The sequence below is a fragment of the Physeter macrocephalus genome, chromosome 18 (assembly GCF_002837175.3).
Source record: "Physeter macrocephalus isolate SW-GA chromosome 18, ASM283717v5, whole genome shotgun sequence".
NCBI classification, from domain to species: Eukaryota; Metazoa; Chordata; class Mammalia; order Artiodactyla; family Physeteridae; genus Physeter; species Physeter macrocephalus.
The window spans coordinates 52376630-52400562 of record NC_041231.1 but is presented as its reverse complement, the minus strand read 5'-3'; the positions used below and the strand labels follow the sequence as shown (position 1 = coordinate 52400562).

The window sequence follows — 23933 nt, the reverse complement described above, 5'->3', positions numbered from 1 at the left end:
CAAAGCAGTTCTAAGAGGGAATTTTATAGCAATACAATCCTACCTCAAGAAACAAGAAACATCTCAAATAAATGACCTAACCTTACACCTAAAGCAATTAGAGAAAGAAGAACAAAAATACCCCAAAGTTAGCAGAAGGAAAGAAATCATAAAGATCAGATCAGAAATAAATGAAAAAGAAATGAACAAAACAATAGCAAACATCAGTAAAACTAAAAGCTGCTTCTTAGAGAAGATAAACAAAATTGATAAACCATTAGCCAGACTCATTAGGAAAAAAAGGGAGAACACTCAAATCAATAGAATTAGAAATGAAAAAGGAGAAGTAACAACTGACACTGCAGAAATACAAAGGATCATGAGAGACTACTACAAGCAACTCTATGCCCATAAGATGGACAACCTGGAAGAAATGGACAAATTCGTAGAAAAGCACAACTTTCCGAGACTGAACCAGGAAGAAATAGAAAATATAAGCAGACCAATCACAAGCGCTGAAATTGAGACTGTGATTAAAAATCTTCCAACAGACAAAAGCCCAGGACCAGATGGCTTCACAGGCGAATTCTATCAAACATTTAGAGAAGAGCTAACACCTATCCTTCTCAGACTCTTCCAAAATATAGCAGAGGGACGAACACTCCCAAACTCATTCTACAAGGCCACCGTCACCCTGATACCAAAACCAGACAAAGATGTCACAAAAAAAGAAAACTACAGGCCAATATTACTGATGAACATTGGAAAAGAAGAAGTAAACCTGTCACTGTTTGCAGATGACATGATACTATACATAGAGAATCCTAAAGATGCCATCAGAAAACTACTAGAGCTAATTAATGAATTTGGTAAAGTTGCAGATACAAAATTAATGCACAGAAATCTCTTGCATTCCTATAATGATGAAAAATATGAAAGAGAAATTAAGGAAACACTCCCATTTACCATTGCAACAAAAAGAATAAAATACCTAGGAATAAACCTACCTAAGGAGAAAAAAGACATGAATGCAGAAAACTATAAGACACTGATGAAGGAAATTAAAGATGATACAAACAGATGGAGAGATATGCCATGTTCTTTAATTGGAAGAATCAACGTTGTGAAAATGACTATACTACCCAATGTAATCTACAGATTCAGTGCAATCCCTATCAAACTACTAATGGCATTTTTTACAGAATTAGAACAAAAAATTGCACAATTTGTGGAAACACAAAAGACCCTGAAGAGCCAAAGCAATCTTATGAAAGAAAAATGGGGCTGGAGGAATCAGGCTCCTGGAATTCAGACTATACTACAAAGCTACATTAATCAAGACAGTATGGTACTGGCACAAAAACAGAAATATACATCAGTGGAACAGGATAGAAAGCGCACAGGTAAACCCACACACATATGGTCACCTTATTTTTGATAAAGGAGGCAAGAATATACAATGCAGAAAAGGCAGCCTCTTCAATAAGTGGTGCTGGGTAAACTGGACAGCTACATATTAAAGAATGAAATTAGAGCACTCCCTAACACCGTACAGGAAAATAAACTCAAGATGGATTAAAGACCTAAATGTAAGGCCAGCCACTATAAAACTCTTAGAGGAAAACATAGGCAGAACACTCTATGACATAAATCACAGCAAGATCCTTTTTGACCCACCTCCTAGAGAAATGGAAATAAAAACAAAAATAAACAAATGGGACCTAATGAAACTTAAAAGCTTTTGCACAGCAAAGGAAATCATAAACAGACCAAAAGAGAACCCTCAGAATGGGAGGAGATATTTGCAAATGAAGCAACTGACAAAGGAGTAATCTCCAAAATTTACAAGCAGTACATGTAGCTCAATATCAAGAAAACAAACAACCCAATCCAAAAATGGGCAGAAGACCTAAATAGACATTTCTCCAAAGAAGATATACAGATTGCCAACAAACACATGAAAGGATGCTCAACATCATTAATCATTAGAGAAATGCAAATCAAAACTACATTGAGGTATCAGCTCACACCACTCAGAATGGCCACCATCAAAAAATCTACAAGCAATAAATGCTGGAGAGGGTGTGGAGAAAAGGGAACCCTCTTGCACTGTTCTTGGGAACGTAAATTGATACAACCACTATGGGGAACAGTATGGAGGTTCCTTAAAAAACTAAAAATAGAACTACCATACGACCCAGCAATCCCACTACTGGACATATACCCTGAGAAAACCATAATTCAAAAAGAATCATGTACCACAATGTTCATTGCAGCTCTATTTACAATAGCCCGGACATGGAAGCAACCTGAATGTCCATCGACAGATGAATGGATAAAGAAGATGTGGCACATATATTCAATGGAATACTACTCAGCCATAAAAAGAAACAAAACTTGAGTTATTGGTAGTGAGGTTGATGGACCTAGAATCTGTCATACAGAGCAAAGTAAGTCAGAAAGAGAAAAACAAATACCATATGCTAACACAATATATGGAATCTAAAAAAAAAAAATTGGTTCTGAAGAACCTAGGGGCAGGACAGGAATAAAGACACAGACATAGAGATAAAATAGATAGCTAGTGGGAAGCAGCCACTTAGCACAGGGAGATCAGGTCCGTGCTTTGTGACCACCTAGAGGGGTGGGATAGGGCGAGTGGAAGGGAGATGGAAGAGGGAGGAGATATGGGGATATATGTATATGTATAGCTGATTCACTTTGTTATAAAGCAGAAACTAACACACCATTGTAAAGCAGTTATACGCCAATAAAGATGTTTAAAAAATTATTATTTTTAACTTCTTTTTAAAGGAAGCATAAATGGCAGATTGCTGCACATAGGATATGACATACGGATCCTGTGGGGCAACTTTAATAATAAACCACTCTCATGGTTTAACTGAGTTCCACAGTCTGTCGTTTTCCTGTTTACTTTCCTGACCTGGACAAAAAAGGAAATTGAACCACTTTTGTCTTAAGTACAGTCACACCTTGGAGCTGTCGCGGGTTTGGTTCCTGAGCACTGCAATAAAGCGAATATCACAATAGAGCGAGTTACACAAATTTTTTGATTTTGCAGTGCATATGAAAGTTATGTTTATACTCTACCATAGTCTATTAAGTGTGTAGTAGCATTATGTCTTAAAAAACAATGTACAGATGGACCTAGAGAGTGTCGTACAGAGTTAAGTAAGTCAGTAAGAGAAAAACAAGTATCGTATATTAACACATATATGTGGAATCTAGAAAAATGGTATAGATGATCTTATTTGCAAAGCAGAAATAGAGACACAGATGTAGAGAACAAATGTATGGATACCAAGGGGGAAAGGGGGTGGGGTGGGAGGAATTGGGAGATTGGGATTGACACCTATACACTATTGATACTATGTATAAAATAGACAACTAATGAGAACATACTGTTTAGCACAGGGAACTCTACTTAATGCACTGTGGTGACCTAAATGGTAAGGAAATCCAGAAAAGTGGGGATATATGTATAAGTATAGCTGATTCATTTTGCTGTACAGTAGAAACTAACACAACATTGTAAAGCAACTATACTCCAACAGAAATTAATTTTAAAAAAGAAAGTATGAATTGGGAAAAAAGACAATGTACCTACATTAATGTAAAAATACCTGTTGGTAAAAAATGCTAACCATCATCTGAGCCTTCAGTGAGTCATAGGACTAACATCTAAGATCCCTGATCACAGACCACCGTCACAAATATGACAATAATGACCAAATTTGAAATATTGTGAGAGTTACCAAAATGTGACATAGAGACATGAAGTGAGCAAATGCTATTTGGAAAAACAGCCAATAGATTTGCTTGTCCCAGGGTTGCCACAAACCTTCAGGTGATAAAAAATGCAATATCTTCAAAGCATAATAAAGTGAAACACAATAAAATGAGGTAAGGCTGGGTACATTTGACCAGGAAATACAGAGTCTTGTTTTATTCATTTATTCAGTTTATCAGAAAACACCATGAGAATGAGCACATTCTCATTATTAATATAATATTAATATGACCTTGGTTTCTTTCTTTCCTTTTTTTAATACCAAGAGGAAAAACCATTTGGAGAAGACCACCTTGTCATGTTGGCCCATGAGTTCCTTTGCTACCAAAATGAAATGATCATACAAAAGAGATATTAAGATCATAAGGACAGGGGACTTCCCTGGTGGTCCAGTGGTTAAGACCCCGTGCTTCCAATGCAGGGGGCGCGGGTTTGATCCCGGGTTGAGTAACTAGGATCCGACATGCGTGCGGCAAAAAATTTGACATAAAGTAATTCCAAAAAAAAAAGAGAAATAAAATCAGCTCACACCACTCAGAATGGCCATCATCAAAAAATCTACAAGCAATAAATGCTGGAGAGGGTGTGGAGAAAAGGGAACCCTCTTGCACTGTTCTTGGGAACGTAAATTGATACAACCACTATGGGGAACAGTATGGAGGTTCCTTAAAAAACTAAAAATAGAACTACCATACGACCCAGCAATCCCACTACTGGACATATACCCTGAGAAAACCATAATTCAAAAAGAATCATGTACCACAATGTTCATTGCAGCTCTATTTACAATAGCCCGGACATGGAAGCAACCTGAATGTCCATCGACAGATGAATGGATAAAGAAGATGTGGCACATATATTCAATGGAATACTACTCAGCCATAAAAAGAAACAAAACTTGAGTTATTGGTAGTGAGGTTGATGGACCTAGAATCTGTCATACAGAGCAAAGTAAGTCAGAAAGAGAAAAACAAATACCATATGCTAACACAATATATGGAATCTAAAAAAAAAAAATTGGTTCTGAAGAACCTAGGGGCAGGACAGGAATAAAGACACAGACATAGAGAATGGACTTGAGGATACGGGGAGGGGGAAGGGTAAGCTGGGACGAAGTGAGAGAGTGGCATGGACATATATACACTACCATATGTAAAATAGATAGCTAGTGGGAAGCAGCCACTTAGCACAGGGAGATCAGGTCCGTGCTTTGTGACCACCTAGAGGGGTGGGATAGGGCGAGTGGAAGGGAGATGGAAGAGGGAGGAGATATGGGGATATATGTATATGTATAGCTGATTCACTTTGTTATAAAGCAGAAACTAACACACCATTGTAAAGCAGTTATACGCCAATAAAGATGTTTAAAAAATTATTATTTTTAACTTCTTTTTAAAGGAAGCATAAATGGCAGATTGCTGCACATAGGATATGACATACGGATCCTGTGGGGCAACTTTAATAATAAACCACTCTCATGGTTTAACTGAGTTCCACAGTCTGTCGTTTTCCTGTTTACTTTCCTGACCTGGACAAAAAAGGAAATTGAACCACTTTTGTCTTAAGTACAGTCACACCTTGGAGCTGTCGCGGGTTTGGTTCCTGAGCACTGCAATAAAGCGAATATCACAATAGAGCGAGTTACACAAATTTTTTGATTTTGCAGTGCATATGAAAGTTATGTTTATACTCTACCATAGTCTATTAAGTGTGTAGTAGCATTATGTCTTAAAAAACAATGTACAGATGGACCTAGAGAGTGTCGTACAGAGTTAAGTAAGTCAGTAAGAGAAAAACAAGTATCGTATATTAACACATATATGTGGAATCTAGAAAAATGGTATAGATGATCTTATTTGCAAAGCAGAAATAGAGACACAGATGTAGAGAACAAATGTATGGATACCAAGGGGGAAAGGGGGTGGGGTGGGAGGAATTGGGAGATTGGGATTGACACCTATACACTATTGATACTATGTATAAAATAGACAACTAATGAGAACATACTGTTTAGCACAGGGAACTCTACTTAATGCACTGTGGTGACCTAAATGGTAAGGAAATCCAGAAAAGTGGGGATATATGTATAAGTATAGCTGATTCATTTTGCTGTACAGTAGAAACTAACACAACATTGTAAAGCAACTATACTCCAACAGAAATTAATTTTAAAAAAGAAAGTATGAATTGGGAAAAAAGACAATGTACCTACATTAATGTAAAAATACCTTGTTGGTAAAAAATGCTAACCATCATCTGAGCCTTCAGTGAGTCATAGGACTAACATCTAAGATCCCTGATCACAGACCACCGTCACAAATATGACAATAATGACCAAATTTGAAATATTGTGAGAGTTACCAAAATGTGACATAGAGACATGAAGTGAGCAAATGCTATTTGGAAAAACAGCCAATAGATTTGCTTGTCCCAGGGTTGCCACAAACCTTCAGGTGATAAAAAATGCAATATCTTCAAAGCATAATAAAGTGAAACACAATAAAATGAGGTAAGGCTGGGTACATTTGACCAGGAAATACAGAGTCTTGTTTTATTCATTTATTCAGTTTATCAGAAAACACCATGAGAATGAGCACATTCTCATTATTAATATAATATTAATATGACCTTGGTTTCTTTCTTTCCTTTTTTTAATACCAAGAGGAAAAACCATTTGGAGAAGACCACCTTGTCATGTTGGCCCATGAGTTCCTTTGCTACCAAAATGAAATGATCATACAAAAGAGATATTAAGATCATAAGGACAGGGGACTTCCCTGGTGGTCCAGTGGTTAAGACCCCGTGCTTCCAATGCAGGGGGCGCGGGTTTGATCCCGGGTTGAGTAACTAGGATCCGACATGCGTGCGGCAAAAAATTTGACATAAAGTAATTCCAAAAAAAAAAGAGAAATAAATTTGAACTGTAGGAATAAAATCTATATTTTAAAAAAATCATAAGGACAATATTAATAACTGGCTATCACTGTGCCCTTTCTGTGTGTCAAGCACTCCCTCAAGTGAATCGTAATCATTTTCTCATTTACTCTTCACAAAAATCCTGGGAGGAAGGTGTTATCATTCTCACTTCGTAGATGAAAAAAAAAAAAAGAAAAAGAACGTGGGTAATTTGTCCAAGTTCACGCAAAGAATCAGTGGCCATGCCAGGATTCAAATCCAGATCTGTCTCAAATTCTGCGATCATAACCTCTTCACATCTTGCCTCACCCTGTGTGGGTTGAAAGTCAAGCTGAGAAAACTGTTCTTGGAAAAGAAGTGGGTAAGATTTGGATTCTTTAGTGGTGAGGGGGAATCTGGAAGGGAATAGATACGTATATGTGTGTGTGCCTGGGTCACTTTACTGTGTACCTGAAACTAACACAACATTGTGGATTAACTATAATTTAATTTTTAAAAAATGGAAAAAATAAAAATAAAGACTTATTGACTTAGCAGGGAAAAAAAAAAGATTTGGGTTTTTTAAAGTCCAGAAAGTTCTGACCTCCTGTTGGTATTTCCTGGGCAGCAAACGTTGGACCTTTTATCTCAGCTGTAGATTCTTGAAGCTCAGCTTACTTTAGGGTAGCGGTAGTTACATCCAGGGTTAGGCCTTGCCTGGAAGGGGCCCCCAAGGCGTGGTCCGCCCTGCTCCCCATAAGGCCTGAGGAGGCACCTCAGGCCCAGTGCCGACTCCATTCTGCACTCCTGGTCTCTCTTGGCCTAACCGGTAAACACTGTTTCAAGCAGATCCTCAACGAGCACACTTCTAACTTGTAACAGCATCAGTCACCTTTAGTAAAGGTTTGGTGAAGGCCAGAAGGCTCTTTGAACCCCTTGGACTAACACTGTTTTGTCCTTTTCCACCTGCAGGGCATCGAGGTCTCTGTGAACATTCTCTAAAATGTTTAAGCTCGAGAATCACGGAGCGGAAGCTGCAGGGCACGTGGCTGCCTGCTGGCCGAGGGAGCCTGGAGAAACCATTCCTGGGGCCTCGAGGCTCCTTGGTGCCCATGTTCAGCTCCCAGGGTGGCCTTCACCCTGTGCACGCTGACAGCAGCCTGCTGAAGCCCAGGGTCGTGACCGTGGTCAAGCTGGGTGGGCAACCCCTCCGCAAGATCACGTTGCTCCTCAACAGACGGTCAGTGCAGACCTTCGAGCAGCTCTTGGCCGACGTCTCAGAGGCCCTGGGCTTTCCCAGATGGAAGAGAGACCGCGTGAGGAAGCTGTTCAACCTCAAGGGCAGGGAAATCAGGAGTGTGTCTGATTTCTTCAGGGAAGGGGATGCTTTCATAGCCGTGGGCAAAGAGCCACTGACGCTGAAGAACATCCAGGTGGCTATAGAGGAACTGTACCCCAGCAAAGCCCGGGCCCTGACCTTGACCCAGCACAGCCGGGTCCCCTCTCCAAGGCTGAGAAGCAGGCTTTATAGCAAGGCTCTGAAAGGGGGTCACCACTGTGGGGAGACCGAGACCACCAAGAGCTGCGGTGAGGCTGCCAGGTCCCAGGCTGCCATCAGACATCAGGGGAGGACCCCCGTGGAGGACAGGGTGAGGGCCCAGAAGAAGTGGGTGAGGGGCAAGTGGGAGCCTGAACCCAGCAGCAAGGTGCCCAGGGCTGCCACCCTGGAGAGGCATCCTAGCGGAGAGAAGCACCTGGGGGTGGAGATTGAAAAGACGTCGGGGGAAATAATCAGGTGTGAGAAGTGTAAGCGGGAAAGAGAGCTCCAGCAGAGCCTGCAGAGGCTCTCTCTGGGCACCAGCGAGCTGGACCTGGGCAGGTGCCCCAGCTATGACGTAGAGAGGTTGGTGAGGACCAGGAGCTGCAGGAGGTCCCCTGAGGAGAAGCCCCAGGGTGGGAAGGAAGGTTGGAAGGAGGGTACCCGGAGTAGTCCCGGGCATCCGCCTCAGGATCCGAGGAGACCCAGCAAAAGCACCGACAAGAAAGAGGACCGAGACCCAGGAGGCCAGGAAGGTCATGGCCCAGCAGCAGCCAAGGCCAAGAGGGACGTTGTCGGGGAAGCCCAGCCCATGAGAGAGGAGAAAGACAGCAGGACCGTAGGCAGGAGCACGCAGGGAGGCTGGCTCCGGAGGGAGCATCCTGCCGACCTCGAACCAGAGAAGCTCCCCAGGATCAGAGGGGATGAGCAAGAGGCGGAAAAGGAGAAAAAGCCGGGTGCGTCCGGAGGGAGGAGGATGGTTTCCCGAGATGAGCCGCCGGCCAGGGTAGAAAAGGAGCCCAAGACGAGGCCGGAGGAGAGCAAGGCGGAGCGGCCGGGCGGCAGGAGGCGGCGGCCTGCGGGCATCCTGGCGGCCGACGTGCGCAAGCAGTACGAGCCGGGCCGCGTGATCGGCGACGGGAACTTCGCGGTGGTGAAGGAGTGCAGGCACCGCGGCACCCAGCAGGCCTACGCCATGAAGATCATAGACAAGTCCAAGCTCAAGGGGAAAGAGGACATGGTCGACAGCGAGATCCTGATCATCCAGAGCCTCTCTCACCCCAACATCGTGAAACTGCATCAAGTGTATGAAACGGACGCGGAGATCTACCTGATCATGGAGTACGTGCAGGGAGGGGACCTTTTCGATGCCATTATAGAAAGTGTGAAGTTCCCGGAGCGCGACGCTGCCCTCATGCTCATGGACTTGTGCAAGGCGCTCGTGCACATGCACGACAAGAGCATCGTCCACCGGGACCTCAAGCCGGAAAACCTGCTGGTAAGCCCCGCCCTGGCTGCTGTGGAAGAGGGAGGTTATAAAACATGGGATACAGGAAGTCAGAACGGGCTCCTACTCTGGTACCCTTGTGTGCTAGAGCATTACCTTTATGGTCTTTTTTTTTTTTTTTTTAACATACTCGTTTCAGTATTTAAAACTTTGGCTGTAGTTCATAAATTGCAGAGATAAATGGGTTTTGATTAAATTATTGAGAAAGGAGCCTTCCAATTTAAACAAAATGGAAACTGTTTCCTCATGCCTGGGAGAAAAATATTTTCACCTTGACAGTGATCAGGTGGACTTCATTTCTTGGCCATTTGCACATCCTCTGGCGTAAGTGCTAGGGGTGTCTGCTGGTAGCAGCTCCCCCTGCAGGCTCTGAGCCCACCCTCCCACCAAAAGTCCCCCTGGCCCTTTTGCAAAAGAGGTCTTGCCGCAGGAATTCAAAAGGCTCAGTACTGGGGATTCCCAGTCGGTCCAGTGGTTAGGACTCCAAGCTTCCACTGCAGGGGGCCTGGGTTCGATTCCTGACCGGGGAACTAAAATCCCGAAAGCCTCTAGCATCAGTCCTTTCATCTCTCTGGGCCTTTGTTTCCTCACTTATAAAAGAGAAATAGTAATAGTACCTGTCTTAGAAGGTTGAGGGGGGATTGAGCACGGGAGCTGGCCTGGCACACACAGCTCAGCTCTTCTGTTTTTGGATGTAAACAATCTCCCAAAGCACCAACATCAAATAAGGACACTCTAGGACCATGATGGATCCAGACAAAAGCAAGACCTCTTCATCATCATGTCCAAATCCAGATAAGAACACGATTGTCCAGACCACAAATGGGGCTACATTTTCCCTTTTGGGTGACTATGATTCACTGCACCACCTTCTTCCCACCTTCTAGATAAGAATTACCAAGATGCCCAATCATAGAATTACCCTCACTTCCTGACAGTATCCAGTTCAGAGCAAAATCCTGCTTTCACGGACCCTCTCCCAAATCACCTAACACAATCCACCTCTTACAACAAGTTCATTGAACACCCTCTCACTTAGATGCCTGGATCCCCAAGGTGTTGGGGAATCTCCCTTGTTGCAATGAGTCAGTCAACCCAGTGTGCTCCTGAATTTCAAGTGTGTTCCTGGTGGACTTTGTTAGGACGGTGCACTTCACATGCTCACTCTCTGGCTCCTTTGTCCCACTTTCTTCTTTGTAGCCCCAATCACCACCTGGTACGTTCCATATTTATTCTTCTATTTTCTATTTCCTCCTCCTGGAAAGTTCTGTGACCCCAGGAACATTGTTTTATTCAGACTGTTATCTTGAAAACTACATCAGTTCTGTCACATAGTGGAGATTCAATAAATATCAGTTGGATGAAAGAATGAATACAGAGCCCAGCATGCTGCCTGGCAAATAGCAAGCATTCCATCAGTGGCAGCTACTCTCATTATTACTATGTTAGGAATGTGTCTGATATTAAGGTGGACATTATGAGGAAGAATCCAAAGCCAGATTGCTGCACATGAAGCCATAGTAAATGGAGACAGTGACCTTCATGAGCCACAGTTTTTTTGGGGGGGCGGGCAGTGGAGGGGAAAGGAGTTAACCTGTTTCCTTTAATTTCATGGCTGTAGAGCCTGCCTGGAAACATCATCCCAGTACATTCATCTGCCTGTAAGCTGCTCCCACAAGCAGAATGATTTCTGAGTGAGTCGAGCTAATTATCTGGTGAAGTGAGGTCTACATTGACCCCTAAATCAAGCAGCCTTGTTTTTGTCCAGATTCATAGAATTGCAGATCATTGACCGGTTGCCTGAATGGTCTGAATTACCAGGGAATAAATCTCCCTTTGAAGAATTTCATTTTTGTTTTTTGGGTTTTTTGGCCGCACTGCGCAGCTTGCAGGATCTTAGTTCCCCGACCAGGGATTGAACCCAGGCCCACGGCCGTGAAAGTGCCGAGTCCTAAGCACTGGACCACCAGGGAATTCCCTAAGAATTCCATTTTTAAATCATATTTAAAAAAATTTTTTTTTAAATTTATTTATTTATTGTATTTTTGGCTGTGTTGGGTCTTCGTTGCTGCGCGCAGGCTTTTCTCTAGTTGCGGCGAGCGGGGGCTACTCTTCGTTGCGGTGCACGGGCTTCTCATTGTGGTGGCTTCTCTTGCTGTGGAGCGCAGGCTCTAGGCGCTCAGGCTTCAGTAGTTGTGGCACTCGGGCCCAGCAGTTGTAGCTCACGGGCTTTAGAGTGCAGGCTCGGTAGTTGTGGAGCACGGGCTTAGTCGCTCCGCGGCATGTGGGATCTTCTCGGACCAGGGCTCGAACCCTTATCCCCTGCATTGGCAGGCAGATTCTTAGCCACTGTGCCACCAGGGAAGCCCAAGAATTCCATTTTTGCATGAGTTAAGTGTCCTCATCCTTTTTTCACTTGCTTTTTGTTTCTGTCTTTTGGGTTTGAGCCCAAGTTTTCCCCATGTGTGATGTGCCGGACCCTGTTTACAATGGCACTTTGGAATCGTGACAGAGCAGTGTTCTTTACGGATCCTCTGATGTTTTCACCAAATTTTGTAAGCAGGAGGAATTCTGACTAGAGGCCTGGGTGGGTCCCATGAACAGAACATTTTGGGCCTGTGCTTAATAAAGCATCAGAACAGTGATACACGTTCTCGAGGATGTGGAGTGAGATCCTTTACCCTATAGGATCATTTTCTTTTGGGGACAGTCATCTGAGCTTGCATTTTCTCCACAAGGTCCTGGAACCAATCTATCGAGCTGGCCTATCTCTTGAGCAATAGAGACTCTCACTTGTGTTAAGGGACTGAATTGTCAGCAGTTTTTAAAATGGAGAAAGTCAGCACTTGCAGGTGGCATGGAGAGATTTGTTTCAGGAAATAAAAAATTGCAAGGAATACATTTAGTGTGGACAATCTAGCTGCCTCTGAGAAGTCATTTGGCGACACCTTCATGGATTTAAATGTCAGTTCATATGTGTTTTAGTGCCCTTAAAGGCAGTGAAGTGTTTGTGTGTGTGTGTTTGTGTCCTGAGAGAGAGGAAAAACTGCAGCGGAGCTATAATTTTTCAGTCTAATACATGAGTTGTTTATTGGTGTTAATTGTAATTGATATTTCGACCCTTTTTTTCTGATTTTAAAGAAAGCCCACTTTTTTTATTGTATCATTTTTTTACATCTTTATTGGAGTTTAATTGCTTCACAATGTTGTGTTAGTTTCTGATTTATAACAAAGTGTATCAGCTATATGTATACATATATCCCCATATCCCCTCCCTCTTGCGTCTCCCTCCCACCCTCCCTATCCCACCCCTCTAGGTGGTCACAAAGCACCAAGGAAGAAAGCCTACTTTTTGTTTTTTTAAATAAAAAACTTTCTTTCGTGGTGGTAAGTCTCCTTCAGAAGCTGCAAAAAGCTACAGATCTGAGCCATCTTTGGTGGCATAGGGTAACATATTTTCTGTCTCGTGGATAATCTGTCAGCTGGTGTTTTTCAGAATGAGCGGGCCTGTCACATTTCTAAATCGTGTCTGTCCTTTTTCCAGATGAGTAAAGTTGAATATATTGTTATGTCAGACTTTAAATGCTACCTAACATCAGTTCTTTGTGGTTTTTCAGACAAAGATCTGGGAAGTGTTGGATTTGACAATAGACTCATTGTCTGAGTTTAGAAAGGTGTCATCTCTAAACCTGTTGTTAGGATAATTATGTTGCAAACTTGGCTGGTCTTCTGAGAGTTAATATTAGTAAATATCACCATGGTGACTACTGTCCATCAATTAACGTTCTTTAGTTGACTTTAATTTAGTGTTCTGCTCTTGTGCTGACTTTTGTATTATCAAAGTAATTGTTTCTTCCTTTAATGGATGGCTACTGTCTGTATCAATACTTTGCTAAACTTAGGAGACTGATGATGTTAGAACTAACTTTTGATTACATGGCTGATTGTGGCTGCTTTTAGAGACTTCCAGAATGTGCTAGGAGCTCTTAATGGATCTAGCAAGCTCACCATGTTGTTTTCACCAGCAGAAATATTTATATCTGATAATTGGGCCCTAGAGTAAAATTTTAGGCCTGTATTACTGAGTTTATCTATTTCTAGTGATCACATTTCCTGATAAGATGCTAGTGCCCCTCTTCCCTTAGGGCTATTTAGACTCCTGAAATCTTGCAAAAAAAATTTAAATTATGAGAATTTGCAGTTTGAAGAAATATCAGTGTTAATTGCTTCTTCTGCCAGCATGTGCTCCCTTGGAGAGGTTGGAATGTGCTGTGTGGTGTTGACTGGGCCTTGGGAAAAGCAAACAGGAGCCAGAGAGGTGATGATGTGTAGACGCCAAAGGCATGTCACAGGCCAGTCATGTGACAGGTCCTGGGAAAACTTTGTCCCCACTGATTTTTTCAGTCATTCTTTGTGTTACGCTATCTTTTGCTGTTGAAATGTAAATTGATTTTAGACATTGGCATTTCCATGTGAGTTAGTTTCTAAGATCACTTCCGTCCTCATGGCCAGTTGGAAATGGAAACTTGGAGGGAGAAGGCCAGAGGAAGTATGAAGGATCAAGTAAGAAGTCGACAAAGATAAATAAGCTCTACCCCTTTTCTTAGGGGGAGCCGCTTGCTGTTTGGTCTGTACTCTGCTTCCATTTGCTGTTCAGAGATGATCATTGAAAGATCACATTTAAATTGATGTGCCCTTGAAGGAGAGGAGGCTGTTAATGGCTCAGAAAAGGAAAGATTCCTTTTGAAGCTTTGAGACTGTCCAAATGTGATCTGGCTGCTTATGTAAATGTAGATTGTCTGGATTCAAAGCAGGGTACTTTGGTGTGGCTAGAAAAAGGGATGATGGTTACAGATGGACCAAGAGTCATTAAAGTACCATGTAAATTCATCTCTAACACCCTTTCAGTTAGAGGGCAATTGAAAACGAGCCCCAGAAGGAATGTGACCCAGAGCAGTGAATTTAGATAAACCTGTAGATAGAGAAACGGAGATGTGGGGTGAGGGCAAGGTCAGATGTGTGCACTGGGGCTGTGGCGTCGAAGTGGGTCATTTAGTGGGGTCTTTGCCTTGATGGCCACCCAGTGCCTAGTCAGCTGAGAGTACCGAGGCTCACTGATTTGTTCAAATCATACGTGGTATATGGTGTTCATTTCTGGGCATTCTTTGTTAAAAGAGGCGTCAATGAAATAGGGATTATCAACAACTTTACAGTGCACAAGAATCGCCCTGGGGTCTCATAGAGATGAAGTTCTGTTCAGTGCAGTGATTCAGTTTTAAATATATATATATATATAATAAATATATAAATATTTATAAATTTATTATTTATAATATTATTTAATTTAATATTTATAATATTATTTATTATAAATATATATATATTCTTTTTCATATTATTTTCCATTATAGTTCATTGCAAGATATTGCATATAGTTCCCTGTGTAGGACCTTGTTGGTTATCTATTTTCTATATAGTAGTGTGTATCTGTTAATCCCAAACTCCTAATTTATCCCTCCCCCTACTCTTTCCCCTTTGGTAACCATAAGTTTGTTTTCTAAGTCTATGAGTGCAGATCAGTGCAGATGCAGTTCTGGGGTAGCCTGAGGTCTCCAACAAGCTCACAAGTGATGCTTGTGCTGCTGGTTCAAGAGCCGTACTTAGCGTAGGGAGGGGTGAGAAGGGGATGATGGGTCAGGAGACCTGATCCTATAAGGATAAGCTTGAGGATTCTTGGATGTGAACTTAGAGAAGCAGCATTGGTACCACCTGGGAGCCTGTTAGAGAAACCAGAAGCACCCTGGGGGGAATCCTGGTACTTGTTTCCCATCTTTGGAAGTGGTGTGTCCTTCCCAGAGGGCAGATTTAGAAAAAAGGGGTGGAGGTGGAATTCTGGATCAACGTGGGGTGAACCTCCTCACAAGTTAATCTGACTGTGATCTGGATGGTCTGCCATGTGAAGCTATGGGATATTTTCCATCTTGAGATTTCAACCAGAAGTGAATGACAGTCTGGTGGGAAGATGTTGTAGACAAGTTTCCTGTTTGGGTGGAGACTTTGATGGTTTCAGAAGTTCCACACAATGTAAATTGGTGCAGCCACTATGGAGAACCATATGGAGGTTCCTTAAAAAACTAAAAATAGAACTACCATATGATCCAGCAATCCCATTCCTGGGTGTAGATCCAGAAAAGATGAATTCTCTAATTTGAAAAGATACATGTACCCCAAAGTTCATAGCAGCACTATTTACAGTAGCCAAGAAGCAACCTAAATGTCCATTGACAGATGAATGGATAAAGATGATGTGGTACATATATAAAATGGAATATTACTCAGCCATAAAAAAGGCTGAAATAATGCCATTTGCAGCAACATGGACGGACCTAGAGATGATCATGCTAAGTGAAGAAATTCAGACAGAGAAAGACAAATATCATATGATATCACTTACATGCAGAATCAAAAATATGATACAAATGGACTTATTTATAAAACAGAAACAGACTCACAGACTTAGAAAACAAACTTATGGTTACCAAAGTGGAAAGGGGGTGGGGGAGGGATAAATTAGGATTTGGGATTAGCAGATACAAACTACTCTATATCAAATAGATAAACAACAAGGTCCTACAGTATATATATATAACTGAATCACTTTGCTGTACACCAGAATCTAACACAACATTGTCAATCAACTATACTTAAATTAAAAAAAAAAAAAAGTTGCACAAATACCAGAAGGAAGAGTTAGTCCAGGAGGATGTCAGTCATTTGAATTCAAGGATTAAGATAAGAACTGTTCTGAAGCCAAGAATGTGAGGTGCCTGTTGGAAAACAAAAAAACAAAAAAACCAAAACAAAAATTCACACTGTCAGTGTGTGACCCTAAATGTAGTTAACCTGCTCATGTAGGCGAAGTAAATAAGTCTCAAGTCACCCTGACAGCTCTGAAAAATGTTACATAAATCCCAGGACTTCCCTGGTGGTGCAGTGGTTAGGACTCCACACTCCCAATGCAGGGCGCCCGGGTTTGATTCCTGCTTGGGGAGCTCGATCCCACATGCAGGCCCCAACTAAGAGTTTGCATGCCACAACTAAGGAGCCCACCTGCCACAACTAAGGAGCACACATGATGAAACTAAGGAGCCCGCCTGTTGCAACTAAGACCTGGCTCAACCAAATAAATAAAATAAATTAAAAGATAAAATAAATTTTAAGAAATGTTACATAACTCCCGACAGCAGAGGCTGGAGACAGAAGAATTAAAAACACAGAACATTCTCACTTTCTGGAAGGAACAAATGACTGTGGATCCTAACCACCCTTGGGTTCTGCTCTGGGTCTCATCATCCTGAGACTCAAAGAGAAAAGCTATGGAGACCAGAAGCAGCGTAATATTATTTTAGGAAGGCCATAAAATAATTTTTAAAAACAGATGTGGTATTTGAAAATGTATCCATCAGCATCTGGACATTTAACATAATACATTTTCAAAATAAATTTCATGAAAAACTTCAAAATAGATAAAAGACCAAGTCTCCATCATGTTTCATCTGCTCCTGACTCAGTGGAGTCGGGTTTTGGAATCGGGGGTTGGGGGGATGGGGGGGTTTGGGGAAGGAAATGCTCGTCATTTTGCATAGGGATTCATAGTTTATTTTGGTGTATTCAATCAGCCAAATGCTTTTAATGCTGATCATTTGGTTGGGAATATTTACAAATATTTGTGAGGGACAGATTTTTTCAGCAGTCACTCAGCAAATGGGACTCATGTAGATGGTCCATCTGGAAACTTAAGGCAGCACACGTTTTTTTTTTGTCCTTGCCTTCCAAAGTAGATTTTCTAGTGTAAATTATTCTAATAATTACCACTCCAGTCTCCTTTAGGGCTGTGTCTGTCTCGATACACAGACCAAAGCAGAAGTGTGTTTTAGTTCTACATCTGTGATTTCCATTAGGTTAGGTTAATTATGAAGATATTGATTAGATTGCCCAGCAGTGACTTGGGCTCAGTAGTTAAGACACATTCTGCTTACAGAGATGTAAACTCTCTGGCAGGAACCAAAGCAGGTTTGGAGCACTTACCCTTGGCTGAGAAGATCGGGGAGTGGCTGCCCGCCCTGCATTTTCGGGTGTGGGTCTGATGCAGCACAGGGAGAATCGGAGCCCTGCCTAATGCCCTCCCGCCCCCCAAGTGCTGGCCGATGCATTGGGAACCTTGGCCCCCATTTCAGTCAGGATGCAAGGGCGTGCACCTGCAGACAGGTTGATAATTTCTCCTATAGCCCTGGTGGCTCCAGTGAGTCTCACTTGGATGAGATCACCCAGGCTAATCCCAGCGAGTTTCCCATAGCGCTGAAATTAACCACTTAGCTCACCTTGGCCTGAGCCATCAGCTTCTACCATGAGATGCGGGCCCGGTAAAGCAGGGGAGGAGGATGGAGCCTTGACAACAGAGGATGGACCAGGGCCATGCCTGGGAAGGAGGGCCTCGGTTTGGATGAGGAGATCCTAAAAGGGGAGGAGGAAGATAGCAAGGCTGACTTTCTGTATCAATACTTCCTATTTTGCATGAAGTCAGTCCTGCTCTGCAGAGGTGAACTATTGTGGAGGGTAAAATTATGATATTAATTCATTTAATCTTGAAACCCAGACAGCCCAGCAGATGCTCTGGAGGTCTTGGCCGCACACAAGAAATGCTCCCAGGGACACGGCCATCTCTCCCCCAAGAGGGACCACTCCTGGGCCCAGCACAGCCTGAGGGATTTACTGCAAAAGCCCTTTTGGTAACAACATGGTAAAACTCAGCGTCGAGAATGGCTGGCTGTGCCCCCTGATGGTGGAGGTTTGCCTCTGGTCCACCTGCTTCCGATTCTTTGGGTGCCTTTGGATGAGACCTCCTCAGCCTCCTGCAACAGAAATAACCCTTTGCTGGAAGATTCAGCATCATACACCAGTTACAAGCACAGACTCTAAAGCCCAAGTGTCAGGGTTCAAACTCCAGCTCACCATTTACTATGTAACTGTGCCTCCATTTCCTTATCTGTAAAATGGGAATGTGCATGGCCTTACAGGACTGCAATGACGATTAAATGAATTAATATTTTGTAAGATGTTATAAACAGCGCCTGGCATCAAAGAAGCACGACAGAAGTGTTTGCTAGGTAAACCATATAATTTTAGCCTCCACTGCTTATTTGTCTACTTTTTCATTCCAATTCCAGCTTCTGTTTCCTTTCTTTTTTTCCTCTGCTCTGACTTTGCATTACCCACAGGCATTTTCTAGTTCTCATTAAAGTTAGTCTCTGCTCAAAAATATCATTGATCCTTGTTCTAACTCAGTGCTGCCCAGTGGAGCCTTCTGTACTGATGGAAATGTTGTAGATTTGCACGAACCAATATAATAGCCCTTAGCCATGGATGGTTATTGAACACTTGAAATGTGGCTAGTGCATCTGAGAAACTGAATTTAAATTTAATTAGATTTTAATTTAATTAATTTAAAATAAATAGCCATCTGTGGCAATATGGTGCTACCATATTGGACAGCAGAGAAAATCTAACTCATTGGTTCTTTAGTGAGTGCGTGTCACTGAGATCAAGTTGGATTTGTCAGTGTTGGGTCAATCTATAAGCTCCTGTGTTTTATTGTTTGCTTATCCTGAACTTGCATGGTTGTTGTCCTATTAGTTTTCCTTCTTTGTTCTCATCACAATTTTGGTGGTTTGGGGATTTTGATTTCTTACAGGTTCAGCGAAATGAGGACAAATCTACCACCTTGAAATTGGCTGATTTTGGTCTTGCAAAGCATGTAGTGAGACCTATATTTACTGTGTGTGGGACTCCAACTTATGTTGCTCCTGAAATTCTTTCTGAGAAAGGTAAGGGTTACACATTGCTCTGTGGGACTCCAGCTCAGTTACTAACCAAGATTTAACTTGTAATATTTAAACTTTACATTTTTCAACATGGAGCAGTCGAAAGTCTCAGAGAGTTGGCACTAAGCTTGTACTTGGATGTTAATGGAAATCTTTGAAATAGGTCTTCTTGACCAAAGCATGAGAACTTTTTCCTCACCAGGGCTGCCCTTATTACAGAGAAGGGATTGTGGGTGTGTGTGTGTGTGTGTGTGTGTGTGTGTGTGTGTGTGTGCGCGTGCGCGTGTGTGTGTGTGTGTTGGCAGGATGGTGAGATGGAAGATGGTGGAGAATTGGGTGGGGAACGCAAGCAAGCAAGGCCATTTGGCCACTCACCCAAGGTTACCTCTAATTGAGACAATTGGAACAGTTCTTATGGTAATTGGCTTAAAAATTCCTTTACCAACCTTGCATTTAAAGGAAAAGGAGGTCCCATTTCAAACCCAATGAATAATATTTATTACAGGCCTGTATATTGTATGAGGGTCCAATGGACTATTTTAGTGACACACTCTGTAAAGGATATACAAGGAAATTATTATTATTTTATTATTATTATTATTATATGGCTCCAAGTATGTGAATGCCTATTTAGCCATCCTTGCACTCCAGGAGAAATCAGTTTAGCCACCCTATGATGGCTAAAGATAGGAAGGCTCTGGATGGGTTGTAGGGTTGGGGGTAGGGAGGAGGGAGAGATTTTGTCCCAGCAGCAGAAGCATCAGGGAAGCCAACATGCAGAGACTAGACTATGCATGGAGGTTGGGTGGTAGAGACATTGAGAAGACCAGCAGATCAGTGGAGCAGAGGGAATTGCAGTTGGATGGGTAGGTTGAGTCTGGATTCCCCACAAGTGAGTTTGGACTTGGTGTGGCCGGCATAGTAGCTGTGGTAACGTGGTGACAGTGGGACAAGAGAGTACTGAGCGACTATAGACATTTTAATGGAGGAATTACTGAGCTGGATAAGAGAGGAAGGAAAGCAAATAGTCTACGTGAACTCTGGGAAGTCAGGATGGTAGGGCTCGCACCAGCTAACACAGGGTGTTGGAAAGGTAAGCTCTTTTGGGAGATGGGGATGGGGTGAGTTAGACTTTGAACACACTGACTCTGTAGTGATATTTAGGTGGATACACAGAGTTGTCTGGTTGGCTGAACGTGTGCTTTTGAGACCCCTCAATACAGAGATGGCAGCCAAAGTGGTGAGATAATGTGTCTCTGCCTCTACTGCACAGGTTATGGGCTGGAGGTGGACATGTGGGCCGCGGGCGTTATCCTCTACGTCCTCCTGTGTGGCTTCCCCCCATTCCGCAGCCCAGAGAGGGACCAGGATGAGCTCTTTAACATCATCCAGCTGGGCCACTTCGAGTTCCTGGCTCCTTACTGGGACAACATCTCTGACGGTGAGACCTGGGGCTTCCCAGGCAGGAGGGAAGGGGATGGAGAGATGGAGCCCCTCCGGGGATCAGGTCAGATGTGTAAAACGCCACCCAGAGAACCCCCTATGGTACCTGGGCTGTCAGCATCTTGTGCTTCATCCTTTATTTCCTGCTAGATTGGTGTCGATTTCCATAGCATTCCGAACACGACTTACTTTGAGATATAACGAAAGATTCTCACCACCAGTTGTAGTCACCAAATACTTTTCCTGAAGCCAATTAAAGAACCTCAGAACTGAAAAATAAACTGAAAAATATCAGAAATATGTAATCCTCATTTGGAAAGATCAAAGGCATCTCGTAGGGAATTCCCTGGCAGTCCAGTGGTTAGGACTCGGTGCTCTCTCTGCTGAGAGCCCAGGTTCAATCCCCGGTTGGGGAACTAAGATCCCACAAGGTGAGCAGTGCGGCCAAAAAAAAAAAAAAAAAAAAAAAGCCATCTGCCATCTCATATACAGAAGTGTTTGGGAATTGGACAGACTGGAGATGCTTATTTTACCTGTGAATAATCAGGGTCCTATGGGGGCATACTTGGGGCACAGGGGCTCTGAAAGGTCAAGGGAGAAGGTCTCAGGTACTTTTTAGTGGACCAGAAGCATGTGTTATCCTCCTCCTTTTTGGCCCTTTCAAGTGGAATTTTCCCCCTTGTTTCTACTGATTTGTATGTTCTACCCACTGCCCTTGTAAAATTAAGAACTAGATCATTGGGGGTTTTGAGTCTTTGAGTCTTTAGCTGAAAAAGTAGAATAGGAGTGATAACTTTTCCCCAATTTCCCCTAAACACATCATCTAAGATAAGTTATTCATCTTCCCTTGTCCTCAGCTCTGGCTCCTCATCTGGGGTTGGGGCTTGCGGGAAGGGAAGAGCTTCATTTTTTTCCACTTAAATAAGGTGGGCAGAGGGTAGCTTGCTGCCCGTAGGGTGAGGGTCTTGAGCTGATCAAGGCAGTGGCAATTTGGGAATTGAAGGACTAAAAATCATTTTAGAAAGTTCTATGCAACACTGTTCTTAGATTTGGTTATGGTGGCCCCTGCCCTGAGTCCCATGCCTTAGAGGGCCTGCTCTGGTTACATGTCTCCCCAAAAGTGAGGAGACTCTGGGGACAAGAGGCTGTGCCCCCCGCCAGAGCCCAGGCTCCCCCTTCTAGACCACTTAACTGGGACCCCAGAATTTCCTGAACAAATGGCCCAAGCCCACTTCCAAGGCTTGTGAGACCTCTTTTCCCAACCCCTCCCCACAGTGCCCTAGGCTGCCAAGGAGCAGCTGTTTGGGGGGCATAGGGGGAGCACAGACATATTGGTGGGGTGTCCAACTGCCCACACACAGGCATGTGAGACTGAGAATTACGTTTAAACCTGGGCTTCTACCCCCTGAGTCCTCCAAGGACCTTGAAGGAGTGATGCTGGGACAAATGGGGAAGGGGTACATTGTGGGCGGAATCTGCCCAGTTTGAACGGGGTGGGGTAGGAGAAATCCTGTGGTCTCCGTGCTCAAGAGGTGGCTGGACAGTGGCCATAGAAGCGGGGCAACTGGCGGGTGAACAGCTGACCTTGAACAAGAGGCATCCCCCAATAAATGTAAATAAACATGGGTATCTTTTCTCCCATGCATTCTTTTTTTTTTATAATATATACATTCATGCCTTTATTACATCAGGTTTTTTTTTTTTTTTGGCCGTGTTGCACAGCTTGCAGGGACCTTGGTTCCCCGACCAGGGATTGAACCCATGCCCCCCTGCAGTGGAAACACGGAGTCCTAACCACTGGGGCCGCCAGGGAATTCCCTCCTGTGTATTCTTGAGTAATTGGTTAGGAAGCTCAGGGAGCCGGCCTGGGAGAGCCAGTGAGCCAGGGAGAAATCTCTTCTCCTCCCTGTCTGCCACCTGACCCACCAGCTGTCACCACATCTCTCTAGAATCAGTCATGGTCTTGGGCAAAAAATGAAATTCATTTTGAATTTGCACTATTTACTACTTAGAGCCCTTTTCCCATGTTTTTCAGTTTTGTCAATCTGGAGGTATATTTATTAATTTAGGAAGGAAGATTGGACATATTTTATTTAACAACTTGATAGTTTGATTTACAAATTTTAAAATATGTAGACGTATGCTATGTGGCCTCCATATGTCCTCTTGGGCTGGGCAGCGCCATGGGTGTTAGTTGCAGGCCTGACCTCATGACTCTTATGTCTAACATGGTAGCCCTTAGCTGCATGTGGCTATTTGAATGTAACTGTAAATTATTTAAAAGTAAATGCAATAAGAATTCAGTTCAGGGAATTCCCTGGTGGTCCAATGGATAGGACTCTGTGCTCTCACTTCCCAGGGCCCGGGTTCAATCCCTGGTCAGGGGACTAAGATCCCGCAAGCCGCTCGGTGCGGCCAAAAAAAAAAAAAAAAGTTCAGTTCGTCAGTTGCACCAGCCATATTTCAAATGCTCAGTAGTCCCAAGCGGGTAGCGCAGATATGAAAAGTTTCCTTCGTGGCAGAAAGTTCTCTGATCCAGCCATGGTGCTAACAGGAAAGTTTGTGTCCTTATTTCCTGTATGGGGAAGGAAAACTCCAAACCACCTGCATGCATCTCATTTTTCCGTCTTTCTCTCATTCCAACAGCTGCCAAAGATCTGGTGAGCCGGTTGCTGGTGGTAGACCCCAAAAAGCGCTACACGGCCCACCAGGTCCTTCAGCATCCCTGGATTGAAACTGCTGGAAAGACCAGAAGGGCAAAGCTACAAAAGGAGGGGCCCCCCAGCAGCGAGAACCACTTCCGGAGCCAGCACTTGAGGGCTGCAGAGCAGGCGTCATAGTCACAGCCTCAGCATTCGCTCAGCCCTCTATTCTGTTCGGGGACAGAGAAAAGGATAGATGTCAAGGAGAAAAACAGTGAAAAAGCCTTCCTCCCATAACTGGAGAATCAGGGGAAGGAGAGAAGACACTCAGTATATTTTAAAGCTTATTTTAAAAAATAAACTTGAGGGCTTCCCTGGTGGTGCAGCAGTTGAGAGTCTGTCTGCCGATGCAGGGGACACGGGTTCGTGCCCCGGTCCGGGAAGATCCCACATGCCA

At 43.3% G+C, this 23933-nt stretch overlaps 1 protein-coding gene across 1 annotated transcript in view; it reads left to right on the top strand.

Moving 5' to 3' along the window:
- DCLK3 (doublecortin like kinase 3) overlaps nt 1-23876 on the top strand; it is a 49305-nt gene extending 25429 nt beyond the window's left edge. The window contains exons 2-5 of the mRNA XM_028479510.2: nt 7568-9501; nt 19262-19394; nt 20665-20832; nt 23481-23876. Of these exons, the coding sequence (XP_028335311.1) occupies nt 7568-9501; nt 19262-19394; nt 20665-20832; nt 23481-23674 (2429 nt within the window). The 3' untranslated portion in view covers nt 23675-23876. The remainder of the gene's footprint in view (nt 1-7567; nt 9502-19261; nt 19395-20664; nt 20833-23480) is intronic.
- The last annotated feature ends 57 nt before the right edge of the window (nt 23877-23933 follow it).